Raw genomic sequence first — 13,448 nt, 5'->3', positions numbered from 1 at the left:
GCTTGGTTGTGCAAGTCTAGATCTTTGAAGTCATTGGCTAGTGCGTTTTACTGTTTTATGGTGGGTCTTTATTTTCCTCTCAGGGTCATTATATGAAACCTCCAATCTGGATCGCGGAGGTAGCAATAGAAAGAAGATAGAGGAATTCTCTAAGTCTTCTCGTGAGAAACTGCTCCAGTCGAAGAACAAAATGTTCTCCAAATTCACATCGATTCTCCAGCACGCAGTTGAGGCGGTGAGTTAAGTTACCTGTTTTGACAAACGTACCTGCCGTTCAGGGTTCAATCGAAGTCGGCGAGAAATGGGCCTGTGTTTATGGTCGGCCCTTGAAAGCTAGCTAGATGAGGGTCTAGAAAGTGATGGCTCGCTAGCCATCCATCCATCATAGCATTTGCTTATTTTGAAATATAGACGGTTAAGTGCTTGGTTATGCCTGCGATGTCTTTGTTATGTCTGAGTATGTGAAGACCCCAGCGAGCTACCTCACTAAAACTTGATGGCTAGCTTGAAAGGCTAGTGGTTCAGTTTGGATTATGAAACATGAGCAACTGATTCTGAAATATTTGCAACCAGCATAGACTAGGAAAGTAGACTACAATATTAATTGTTGCATTCTAATGCAAGGCATAAGCTATAGCTAGGGCTAGCTAGCCAGAAGTTGTGTGGCTGACACCTGAGGACGGCTTGCTTGTTGATGTGAGCTAATACAGCCTGTAAACGACCTACACTATGACGTTTATTGAACCAAAAACATCCAACCATTTGCTAGAATGTCTGTCACCCTAAAACCTCTTTGGTTATATTTAAAACTCTGATAGTCATGGGTATTATTTACAAACACAGCCTCTGTTGAGGGAGCGGCAGATAGCTGGACGTGTATGAACACTGTCCACAGGAGGTCCTAGTCGTCGTTGTGGATCAGCTCTAATAAGCATGTATGTTAGTGTGTGGTGGGGTTCTGAAGAGGATCTGGGTGTCTTGTCTTGTTATGGTGTCCTAAACGGGATCTATGACTGCGTGTTTTTTAATGTTGTCTATTATTTTTCAGCTTGCACCTTCACTGCCCTTGCAGGAAGACTTTGTATATCACTGGAAGGCCATCACACATTATTACATTGAGACATCAGGTAAGAACAGTTAAAACACTGTTATCCAAGGTCTGGAATCAGTTTGGAATAACATAGAATAAAGAACAATGTATTATGACCCAACTCTCTGTAGCCTACATTTGCTTTCAAGCACATTAGCTTTCAAGCACATCTTATCTGAATGATATATATGCGTGTGTGTATGCACCCCACACCTGCTGTGTCTGGGGTATGCATGGTTGCTAACTGCATGTGTTTGTCTCCTAGATGACAAAGCCCCAGTGACCGACACCAACATCCCCTCCCACCTGGAACAGATGCTGGACATCCTCACCCAGGAGGAGGGGGAGAGGGAGTCTGGGGAGACGGGGCCCTGCATGGAATACCTCCTCCACCACAAGATCCTGGAGACCCTCTACACTCTGGGCAAGGCAGACGTAAGGTTCCATAAGCAGCAGTCTAGACCAGACCCACAGACAGACGACACAGACAGTCCTCAGTGTTGATGCTGTCCCCCTGCCTCACCGCGGGTGGCCTGTGTTTATACTGAGGAGGGAGGTTACTACTTTACTATGGCTCCAGAGTGCTTAGTAGGGTTAGGGTTAGAGAAACGGTTCTCTAGTGTCCTTCAGGGTGTGTGTGTTTGTCTTCCAGTGCCCTCCAGGGATGAAGCAGCAAGTTCTGAGTTTCTACACTAAGCTGCTCGGACGCATCCGCCAGCCCCTGCTGCCCCACATCAACGTCCACAGACCAGTACAGGTGAGCCCCCTGGCAGCTGGACCTGCTGGGGTCTGCTTTCTACATACTGGGGTTTGAATTGCTTGAAACGGACTACATGTTGAAGGTGTTTTGCGTGTGCTGCTGTGGTGACCCTTCAGAAGCTGGTGCGTCTGTGTGGAGAGGTTCTGGCTGCCCCTACCGAGAGCGAGGAGATCCAGTTCCTCTGCATCGTCTGTGCCAAGCTCAAGCAGGACCCCTACCTCGTCAACTTCTTCCTGGAGGTACGTTCTCCCGGAGCTTCAGACCAACTCTGATCAGGGAAACAGGAGGGTGGAAACAGGATGCTGATAGGAGAGAGGGGGGCTGGAGTGATGTGTCCCAGATCATGTTGAGTCTGTGTTCCCAGAGCCGGATGAGGAGGCCAGAAGCCCGGAGTCCTGGAGGAGAGGAGATGGACCCTTCGTCTCCAGATACTGGCCAGGCCCAGCCTCAGCCCCAGGCCCAGGCCCAGGCCCAGCCCCAGGCCCAGCCTCAGCCCCAGGCCCAGCCCCAGGCCCAGCCTCAGCCCCAGGCCCAGGCCCAGGCCCAGCCCCAGGCCCAGCCTCAGCCCCAGGCCCAGCCCCAGGCCCAGCCCCAGGCCCAGCCTCAGCCCCAGGCCCAGCCCCAGGCCCAGCCTCAGCCCCAGGCCCAGCCCCAGGCCCAGCCCCAGGCCGAAGGCCAGGGTGGGACAGCCCCAGGGGAGCCCAGAGCAGCAGCCAGCTCTGCCCAGCAGAACAACAACTATAACCTGGTCTCCTCCCTCCTCAACCTCACCAGGAGCCCGGTGGGTCCCTGCTCCAGCCCAGTGGCTGGAGGTGGAACATGACACTACCAAACCATGTACATCTATTATCAATCTATGTTTCTGGTTCATGTTATTAGATAATGATCTATATGTAACTCCCTCCTTCCCCCCAGGATGGCAGGATCGTGGTGAAGGCGTGTGAGGGCCTGATGCTGCTAGCCAGCTTACCGGAGCCTGCAGCCGCCAGGAGTCTGACTGAGAACACAGAGCTGTGTGAGCTGCTGACTGCCAGGCTGGCCTCCTTCTACAGGGCTCTGCCCCAGTCCATGGACCCCCTGGATATAGAGACGGTGGAGGCCGTAAACTGGGGGTACGCTGGGGCTGGGACTGGGGCTGGGGCCGAGGCTGGGACTGGGACTGGGCACCCCCTCTGTCATGTCACATCTAGTGGACAGCCTGCCAAGACAAAACAGTCAATCAATTATGTGTAATGATTTATCAGTGTTAATCTTGTTAGGTGGTCATCAATGTTCTCTTAACAAGATTCACCCCCAGACCTTGTGGTGCAGCTGGAATCAGACTGGAAAATGACTCCACAGTTCTAATATTAACATCTCAAAGCTATTGTGAGGCTGAATACCATTTCTGGAGACCAGTCTGTGAGTGTTGTTTGTGTAGCGGTGTGTTAACCTTGTGGATGGTGTGTGTGTTTGCAGGTTGGATGTGTATAACCTGAAGGAAGACACAGCCGTGTTCACAGGGAAGAGAGCTCTGATCTCCTTCCTCTCCTGGCTGGATTACTGTGACCAACTCATCAAAGAAGCCCAGAAGGTACTCAACACTGACCACACGCTGTGCAGGGTTTCCCGCAGAAAGGGGGCTAGTTTGTGCGATAGACTAATGTGTTCTGCAGAGAAGGGAGACTGGCGTTTTGGAATGGAGGGGTGAAAACAGGACAGAGTAACACGGAAGAAATCGCTATAAAAAAAAATGCTGTGTCGAGGGTGTTTGGGCGCTGTGTCGAGGGTGTTTGGGCGCTGTGTTGAGGCTGTTTGGGCGCTGTGTCGAGGGTGTTTGGGCGCTGTGTCGAGGGTGTTTGGGCGCTGTGTTGAGGCTGTTTGGGCACTGGGTTGAGGGTGTTTGGGCGCTGTGTCGAGGGTGTTTGGGCGCTGTGTCAAGGGTGTTTGGGCGCTGTGTTGAGCCTGTGTGTGTTCTCCAGACTGCGGGGGCAGTCCTAGCCAGGGCGGTGAGGGAGCGCTTCCTTGTGACGGTGATGGTGCCACAGCTGATGCAGACGTGAGTTCAGACCCTGGAATATCTCATCTCTCACCTGGAATATCTCATCTCTCACCTGGAATATCTCATCTCTCACCACTGGTGATGCTTAAGGAGGTGTGTGTGTGTGTGTGCAGGTCAGAGGTGGGGATCCTGACCTCCACAGCGCTGCTGAACAGGATCATCAGGCAGGTGACTTCAGAGGCCCTGCTGAGGGAGCTGGTGTACTTCCTGCTGGGGGAGGAGCGTGGGCCCCAGACCCTGGCCTCCATCGCACAGCCCCCCCTCCGACACAGACTCATAGAGCACTGTGACCACCTGTCTGATGAGGTGATCACACACACACCACACACACAGTACCACACACATACAGTACCACATACACCCAAGGCTGGAATGAACCCCAGGCTGCTTCTGTAACAAAAGCAGCCTGGAGTGCTCCAGTGTGCTGTTCTCTGTGACGCTGTTCTCTGTGATGCTGTTCTCTGTGACGCTGTTCTCTGTGACGCTGTTCTCTGTGCCGCTGTTCTCTGTGACGCTGTTGTCTGTGACGCTGTTCTCTGCCCTCCAGATCAGCATCATGACCCTGCGGCTGTTTGAGCAGCTCATCCAGAAGCCAGAGCAGCACGTGCTGAGCAGCCTGGTGCTGCGTGGGTTGGATGACCGCAGCTACCTGGAGAACAGACCCCCAGACGAGATCCTGGAGAACGGCCAGGCCCACGACGCTGTGTAGGCCTCGCCCTCCCCCTGACACACACACACACCCCCTACAATACATTACATTTAGTCATTTAGCAGACGCTCTTATCCAGAGCGACTTACAGTAAGTACAGGGACATTCCCCCCCCGAGGCAAGTAGGGTGAAGTGCCTTGCCCAAGGACACAACGTCATTTAGCACGGCGGGGAATCGATCCGGCAACCTTCTGATTACTAGCCCGACTCCCTCACCGCTCAGCCATCCGACTCCCTTGACTCCCCCTGACACACACACACAGCTCCCCCTGACTTGGACTGGTTGGTTGCCAGGTTTGAGGTATTCATCCCTCTCTCCTTCCAGAGACCTGGAGGAGGACCCTCTGTTTGGAGATGACCTGTCTTCAGAGAGCAGACTGTCCTGCTCTGATTGGCTGAGCTCATCTCCGCCCCAGAGTCCAGACCACGCTAAGCCTGATGGGAAGACGGAGGTCCACAAGATTGTAAACAGGTAACCCCCCCTCCTCTCTGGGAGCAGGTGCACCTGGAATGTTCTGTTCTAGTACTCAAATGATGTTGCTCCTGCTGTTCATTGATCCCTGCTGTTGTGTGCAGTTTCCTGTGTCTGGTTCCTGATGAGGCGAAATCCTCCTATCACGTGGAGGGCACCGGGTACGACACCTACCTGAGAGACGCCCACAGACAGGCACGTTCACCCCTCTGGGTACTCTATATCTACATGTATATGTATATGAGACACACAGACGCTGCTGTTTACCCATCCATATACGCACACACACACACACACACACACACACAGAAAGACAGACAAGCCCTCTGACCTGCTGTCCTGAACCTGTGGTGGTGGTATATCTGTAACCATGTGATGGTGTGCAGTTTAAGGACTGCTGTGTGGTGTGTGAGCGCTGGGACTGGCGATCCAGCCCCCGGCCCCTGGAGAAGTGCGACCTGGACGGCTCCTTCTTCGAGGGACACTTCCTCAAGGTGCTGTTTGACCGGATGGGACGCATCTTGGACCAGGTCAGTCTGAACCCCTCCCTCACCCGGCCTGCTCGTGGATCAAAGAACCTGCTTTGTTTTGCTCTAGGTGATATCCAGTTGAAGTGCTTAAACTCACTCCTCAGTATACATATTGCACACCCGAGGGTTAGCTGGCCATGCTCTCTCTGTCACTGTGTGTGTGTGTAACGTGGAGGTGTGTAACGTGGAGGTGTGTGAGGTGGAGGTGTGTAACGTGGAGGTGTGTGTAACGTGGAGGTGTGTGTAACGTGTGTATTTTGTGTCCAGCCCTACGACGTGAACCTGCAGGTGACCTCTGTCCTGTCCAGACTGGCCCAGCTCCCTCACCCCCACGCTCACGAGTACCTGCTGGACCCTTACATCAACCTGGCCCCCGGCTGCAGGTCCCTGTTCTCTGTCATCGTCAGGGTACGACACACACGCACACACACACACACCTCTGGATACTGTAAGCATGCATGTGATGGTGTCTGGTGTGGATGCTGTAATGTGATGGTGTCTGGTGTGGATGCTGTAATGTGATGGTGTCTGGTGTGGATGCTGTAATGTGATGGTGTCTGGTGTGGATGCTGTAATGTGATGGTGTCTGGTGTGGATGCTGTAATGTGATGGTGTCTGGTGTGGATGCTGTAATGTGATGGTGTCTGGTGTGGATGCTGTAATGTGATGGTGTCTGGTGTGGATGCTGTAATGTGATGGTGTCTGGTGTGGATGCTGTAATGTGATGGTGTCTGGTGTGGATGCTGTAATGTGATGGTGTCTGGTGTGGATGCTGTAATGTGATGGTGTCTCCTGGATCCTAGGTGGTCGGGGACCTGATGTTGAGGATTCAGAGGATCCCAGACTTCACCCCCAAACTCCTGCTGGTTAGGAAGCGTCTTCTGGGACTGGAGCCAGAGGGCACCAAGTAAGACTCCACCTGCCTCCACCTGGATAGGGCTGTGTTTACGTCTGGTGTCTGGTGGAGCGTGTGGCTGTGTGTGAGATCAGGTGTGTGGTGTGTGATGGTGTCTCCGTGTCCCAGCAGCATCGACCACCTGACGCTGCTGGAGGGGGTGATCGTCCTGGAGGAGTTCTGCAAGGAGCTGGCTGCCATCGCCTTCGTCAAGTTCCACGCATCTGCCTCCACCTCCCCCTGACCCCAGCAGGACCAGACTGGACCAGGGTCCCAGGGAGACCGGGGGGACCGGGGCGTGGGTCAGGTCATCCCAGCATTCCCTGGTCCTGGGAACTAGGATGAAGGGTTGAGGATGGAGGAGGGAACTCTCTGGACTGTAGAGCTGCACGTGCTCTGTACCTCCCCCCTGATCCTCCCCCCTCCTCCTCTCTTCCTTCAGCAGTACAGACAGGCTGTTGCCCTCTCTCTGTACTCCATACAGATCAGGTTGATGAGGGTGCGGTGTGGGTGGTATTCAGAACCACCAGGGACTTCCTGTTTAAGGAGCCCTCTGATTGGATCAGGTCATCTGTGATTCAGGCCATAGGGAGAGGAATCACTAACACCCCTCTGCAGTCTAGACGTTTCTACCTACATTACAGTGAATGTAAAATAGATCCATCTTCATTCTAACATGGAGACAAGGAGCTGCAGTTTGTATCTGAGATACTAGAATCCCCTTTTATTGCCAAGCCCTCATATTTATTCACATTTGATTTCACATTGCCTTTTCAGTATACATAAGTTTATTACAAGTATTTATAATTCCTTACAGACTAAGGAGAAATGTTGTTTCAGATCCTCATCGCTATTAAACCTGGTTGTCGTGTTGTTACCATGAGAACCGTACAGTAGTGCTATTCTGGCCTTCCCTCTCTTGTCGCCTTTGTTTGTTTACGCTGTGTGGATAGTCTGTAGTAACCACTGACCATGTCACAGCACACAGCAGGCCGCCTTTCTGACCTGGAAACCATGTGCTTGATCACCGACGTCTCTGAACGGTGAATTTGTTACATATCACGTTTATGTTTTACATCATGAGGGAGTTTAAGTTGGCATTTGTGGAAAGAGACATCTTTCTTTTGCATCCATAATAGTATTTGTATGATCAAAATGGACACTGTTTATCAGTACCTGTATGACAGAGCAGTAATGATACCCATATCATTTTCTATTTTTAGGGAGTAGAAGGGAGGGGTGGTAATTCAGGAAAAAGTGTTGCAAATTCCTGTGCTTTATGTATTTAGTTTTAGTTCTTGGCTAAGTTTGTAACAGAGTTTGTGACAGACGGCACATGCGTTTGATAGTAAACTTCTCTCTAAGCTTCTGCTCTTATACAAGTGAATGCTTGGGGAAGATGGCGGTTCCCTCTGGAGTTAGTTAACCAGCTGTTATCCAGCACGGTCTTTGTTGAGGAGAGACAACCTTGTCCTGAGTGCAGGGGCGAGTTACCCAACAAGATGTTGAGATCCATTTTTACTTCTATATGTGGCTGGTTGGCTGGTTGGCTGGCTTGATCAGTGAACCAGTTGGATTATCTTTCATGGAGCTTTGATTCTTACGCTTAATTGTTTATTTAATCTAAATTAAGGATGTACTTAATGTAACCAATGCAGGTGCTGAGGATGCAGTGTGTTTCATGTGTTGAGAGGGTGTAGAGATGCAGGGCTGTCTGGATGAATGTTATGGCTGGATGAGGCTGTTTGTGAGGTGAAGTACCGTCCCTCTCTGAACCCTTTCTAAACACCGAGCTACTTATGCAAATGTTTGCATGAAATCAGATTTGCACATTGTCTTGTTCATATGTTGTACATACGTAAAACACTCAAAAAGCTTCTTGTTTTCAAGTGTTTGTTGTTTCATGAACCAAAAAAATACTAAGATTTACCATCAGAAGACTGACGTGTCTATTTTAATGGAGAAAAAAAGCATCTTTTTATCCTTGATCGTGCACATTTTTATCAAAGTTTTAAATCTTTCTGTACCTGTAAATACTGTGTGCGCAGTAGCAACAGTGAGATTCCAGGTGTAAATGCATGCATCCAACATGGCTTGTTTAAATAGTGACCAGTCTGTCCACCTGTGACAGCAGCTGGGTTCACACCCCGGCCGGGTCTGGACCCCAGAGGATGGGTTTCTTCTGTTTCTTCTGTCTCATGACGCTTTGTGAAGGCGCACAGACGCTGTTTCCTGTCTGCAGAGGCAGGATCTAGTGAGGTCATGTTTGTCTTCTACTGTCATGGATATCAGCTTAGACCAATCACTGTAACTTTCGTATGAAATTGTTTTGTTGTTGCTCCATTTAATCATTGAACCCTTCACTGCTGCTTCCCACTGCCGTGAAGCAGCAGGATGTAACAGGCCTGCTGTACTGATGCTCCGGATCTTTCTGTGATGTGCATATTTCTATGTTGGGTAAGGTGCATGTTCATGCCTGTGTTCCTGTGCCCTGAGGGGGTAAGAGACCAGACCCCCCTCTGCCTGGTCCTGCTCTGTGTTAGGATCCATGCAGGACATTCTGGCTGTTTGACATGCTCCGTCCTAATAAACAAAACATCCCTGTATATGAGTCACGGTTGTGTGGGGTCTTTTCCAGCATTGTTGACAGAAATGTTTCATTCTGTGTTTATTACAAAAGTTCTGTACATGTACTGTGTTAGACAAATATTCAAAGACAAAATGTTTAAAAAAAATGATGCACCAAACAATCGTTTGCAAGGTTGACATTTGAGCTGTAAAGATGCAGGTGTGCTAACACTGGTGCTGCACGGGTCTTCAGGAGATACCAGAGATCAGTGTGTCATGTCTCTCAGATCACAGCTATGCAAACAAAGGCATTGCAAAGAATACATGTTGACTGGAGCGCACTGATGTAGTGATCATGACGTGATGCAAAGTGCAAATTATACAATGTCAATCGGGGGCGTCAACTTCTTCTCCAGGGTGTGTATCGACCCCCCCCCCCCCCCCCCGTCCTGTTGGTTTTTACCTCTTTTGGGGGGGTCCACGTCTTAATTAGGGGGATCAGACCCCCCTAAAGCCCCCTGTAATTCGCACCCTGATGTGATGTATGTAGTGATCATGACATCACAGAGTTCTGGTGAGTATCTGGTGGTTTTCAGATGGCCGTATCCAGACTGCAGCAGGGGAAGCAGAGAGGCAGGAGGTTGAGAGACACGTTTGCTGGATCTCTGTCTGGTACTGCAGGCATGTTCAGCACCCTAACCACCACACGCACTGACACGCCACACGCTCAATGTTTTCATTGACCTGCAGTCAAATGCTCTAACCACTGAGCAGTGTCACCATGTCAGTAACCGACCTCATTAGGGCAGTGTTAGGGTAAGGCACCATGCTCATTGTCCTTGATCAAATATTACATATTTCAAATCTCCAGCCCCCTCAGCAGATTTAAATTCAACATATCTTTCTACAGTAGGCTACATTAATTTACGCACACTAAACTAATAATTCTTAAAAAAAAACTACTACATGCCATTGCACAAACAGGCTAAAAATAAAATGTGTTTCCATAAAGATTTATGCACATTTCCAGAGTATATGTGATTGCCCGTTCATCTATAAACCCCATGTTTGAACAAATCAGACACATCAACGTGTTAGGCTGTGTGACGGGGAGTAGGTGCACACAATATCGTTACCAAATCTCCAAAAAAGCACAAACTTAACGTAAAAAACAGTCATACAAAATTCAACGAAAACAATTCATCGATAAATACAGTAGTGTCCACCAGGCCTCAGGTGAGTCAGTCGGTCTTACAGCTCTGCCTCAGGTGAGTCAGTCGGTCTTACAGCTCTGCCTCAGGTGAGTCAGTCGGTCTTACAGCTCTGCCTCAGGTGAGTCAGTCGGTCTTACAGCTCTGTGTGGTGTCCAGGCTGACGACCTGCAGCTCTGTCAGGGTGCTGTCGCCGGCGTTCTGCTGTTGACCAATCACCATCTGGAACACAAGATGTCCTTATTAGCATGCAGCACCGAGGACCAGTCACTGCCTGAAACCTTGGAGTTGCTCCTGTGTCAGCATGCCTCCACTACGTTGACACATTTAAACATCCCATATTCACTCTGTCAAAGAAAAAAAAGATTTTCACTATTACTTTTCAAGTCAGTCACACGCGCTGAAGCATATAATCTGCTCCATGACACTCAGAACAGCCCCAGTGTATGATACCAGACCAGAAGCACCAGTCCAGGCTTAGTTTCACATGCAGCTGTTTCAGTGGTGCATGTCACTCGTGTGTGTACGTGTCACTCGTGTGTACGTGTCATCACACGGTGCCATTACGTCTGACCCTGCACCCCCCACCGTGACGGAGCTGGTGCGTGCGCTGGGGGGTGTGTGGTCAGTGGCATGCTGGTTGCAGAGGGAATATGAGAGTTTCACTTGTAAGGTGTAGATCTTGCCGTACTGGGTGTAGCTGCACCGCCGACACTGGGATCTGTACAGTACCAGGAGGAGCTGTGAGGAACACCTGAGGGACTGCACCTACACACACAGATCAGCCACATCAGACTGCCAAGAAGTACAAGACCACATTCCTTATTCAGACACGTGTGTATATCTGTGTGTCGAGTCTTGATGGTGTTAGGATGGAGCTACCAGGACCAGGCGGTCCGCCCAGCCCATACCTGCGTCGTGGCCGGGGGCGGAGGCCACCTGCATGGCGGAGCCTCCGGAGGAGAAGGTGTTGAGCACGGCCAGGCCACCATCACCCAGAGCTGGCGTGGATGTGTACATCACAGCATGGGGGCTGGGGTAAATCATGTGACCTGCCATGGAGGTGGGCACCGAGGAGGTTACGATGGTCGCTGGGAGACTCACTGTTGCTGGGGGGGGGGGGGGGGGGAGGAAGGTAGAGGGAGAGAGAGAGGTAGAGACAGAGAGACGGAGGTAGAGAGAGAGAGACGGAGGTAGAGAGAGAGAGAGAGAGGTAGAGACAGAGAGACGGAGGTAGAGAGAGAGAGAGAGAGAGAGAGAGAGAGAGGTAGAGAGAGAGAGAGGTAGAGAGAGAGGTAGAGAGAGAGAGAGGTAGAGAGAGAGGTAGAGAGGTAGAGAGGTAGAGAGGTAGAGAGGTAGAGAGGTAGAGAGGTAGAGAGAGAGAGAGAGAGAGATGGAGAGAGAGAAAGAGAAAGAGAGATGGAGAGAGGTAGAGAGGTAGAGAGGTAGAGAGGTAGAGAGGTAGAGAGGTAGAGAGGTAGAGAGAGAGGTAGAGAGAGAAAGATGGAAAGAGGGAGAGCGAGAGAGAATAAAGCAGATGCTCCAGCAGGTGGCGGTGCAGCACTGACAGATCCAGGATGACAGATCCAGGATCCAGATGTAAACTATATGAACTGTGCCTGACCCAAGCTGCTACTGATCAGCATGTTCAGTCTGACACATGACTGCTACTTCTTCACTGGTCATAAAAATATCCTATTGCTATAGCTCATTACACCAGTACTGCAGAGGGAGGCAGGGAGGAGAGAGAGTGAGATAGAGGGAGAGAAAGAGAGAAAACAAGACAACGCTAGATAGAACGAGTTAGTGTGTGTGAGAGAGCTCGAGGGAGGGAGATCGAGGCAGAGTTAGAGAGAGGGAGAGAGAGAGATCAAGTCAGAGTTAGAGAGAGAGGGAGGGAGAGCTATCGAGGGAGGGAGATCGAGGCAGAGTTAGAGAGAGGGAGAGAGAGAGATCAAGTCAGAGTTAGAGAGAGAGGGAGGGAGAGCTATCGAGGGAGAGAGAAAGGAGGGCTTGTTACCAGTGGTGGTGGATGTGAGGGTCATCTCAGCATTGCTGTCGTTGGTGCTGTTTGAGCTGGGCTGGAGATGCTGCATTCCTGCCCCTGGAACACCAACACTGCTCAGCCTACTACAGTACTACTAAAACACTACAGTACTAGAATACTACAGCCTACTGTGTACTACATTCTACTGTCCTGCAATACTAGAGCCTGCACACCTCTAAAAGGCACATGCTCTCCCCTCTCCCTCCCTCCATCCCTCCCTCCCTCCCTCCCTCCCTCCCTCCATCCCTCCTCACCGGTGAGGGAGACTGCAGTAGGAAAGCGGAACACAGCCTGCTGGGAGTGGTGAGCGTGCTGGGAGGAGCAGAGGGCCTGGGCCTGCAGGGTCAGGGGGTGCTGCTGCAGCTGGCTAAGGGGGATGGTGGGGGTGCCGGGGGGGAGGGCCGCGCCCGCTGGGGAAAGGGGGAACACACACTTGGTCACAAACTCCATACACAGACCTGGCTTAGGGCCTTGTATGGACTGTGGACAGGTCATGTGTCATGTGCCAGACAGGTGGAGGTGGCTATCCGCCCTGACACTGGGAGAGCTGCCACTGGAGGTCACATGTTAGATACACACACACACACACACACACACACTCAGTTTACACACACACACAAACACAGCCTGGAGCTGACCCTGACCAGAGCCTACTCTGAAGAAGAGTCTCCATGAACAACGTCTTCCGGATCATTTCAAAACTAATAATATTCTTCATTGAATATTCATGACTAATTACTGGCCCTAGCTTGACTGTCCCTCTGTGCGGTCCACATTGTGTGGCTCCTCATTATTCCTCTCTCTCAGCGGCAATCAAAGGCCTGTCTTCTTTCTTCCTGGATACCGTCTGCTTTGTGAAACAGGCTGTGTAGGGCAGGTAGAGAGGTTGAGAGAGAGAGGTAGAGAGAGAGAGAGAGAGGAGGTGGAGACGACAGCTCCAGGCGTCTCTGAGGTCACCATGCTAATCATGGTGACCCAGCAGCCGCTCTGACCCTGAGCAGCAGGCCCTCTACACAGCTCTCACTGCTAACACACTAACCGCAGTAGAGAGGGAACTGTGTGTGGACTGTCAGTGCATATATATTATGGGGTGTGTGTCTTTCCAGATGTTTCCAGTGCAGTCTT

At 50.9% G+C, this 13,448-nt stretch overlaps 2 protein-coding genes across 8 annotated transcripts in view; one reads left to right on the top strand and one right to left on the bottom strand.

Annotated features, from left to right (window-relative positions):
• Positions 1–30: 30 nt before the first annotated feature.
• Positions 31–9,103, top strand: fhip2a (FHF complex subunit HOOK interacting protein 2). Its single transcript, XM_047030286.1, has 18 exons — positions 31–235; positions 1,049–1,127; positions 1,356–1,525; positions 1,743–1,847; positions 1,967–2,089; positions 2,215–2,336; positions 2,556–2,631; positions 2,766–2,962; positions 3,309–3,423; positions 3,812–3,888; positions 4,005–4,197; positions 4,439–4,596; positions 4,926–5,072; positions 5,177–5,267; positions 5,459–5,602; positions 5,870–6,010; positions 6,406–6,509; positions 6,630–9,103. The coding sequence occupies exons 1-18, from the start codon at positions 191–193 to the stop codon at positions 6,739–6,741; spliced, it is 2,199 nt and encodes a 732-aa protein (XP_046886242.1). The 5' UTR covers positions 31–190; the 3' UTR covers positions 6,742–9,103.
• Positions 7,787–13,448, bottom strand: part of LOC124474294 (serum response factor-like) — a 19,879-nt gene continuing 14,217 nt past the window's right edge. For 4 of the 7 annotated variants that reach the window (XM_047030278.1, XM_047030282.1, XM_047030280.1 and 1 more), the window contains 5 exons: positions 12,578–12,733; positions 12,297–12,380; positions 11,188–11,385; positions 10,943–11,044; positions 7,787–10,498 (listed from right to left, as the gene is read on the bottom strand). In XM_047030278.1, the coding sequence (XP_046886234.1) occupies positions 10,413–10,498; positions 10,943–11,044; positions 11,188–11,385; positions 12,297–12,380; positions 12,578–12,733 (626 nt within the window). In that variant the 3' untranslated portion in view covers positions 7,787–10,412. The remainder of the gene's footprint in view (positions 10,499–10,942; positions 11,045–11,187; positions 11,386–12,296; positions 12,381–12,577; positions 12,734–13,448) is intronic. The other 3 variants (XM_047030281.1, XM_047030283.1, XM_047030284.1) reach the window with 3 other exon arrangements.

The sequence above is a fragment of the Hypomesus transpacificus genome, chromosome 11 (genome assembly GCF_021917145.1).
Source record: "Hypomesus transpacificus isolate Combined female chromosome 11, fHypTra1, whole genome shotgun sequence".
NCBI lineage: Eukaryota > Metazoa > Chordata > Actinopteri > Osmeriformes > Osmeridae > Hypomesus > Hypomesus transpacificus.
This window is presented reverse-complemented; position numbering and strand designations above follow the sequence as displayed.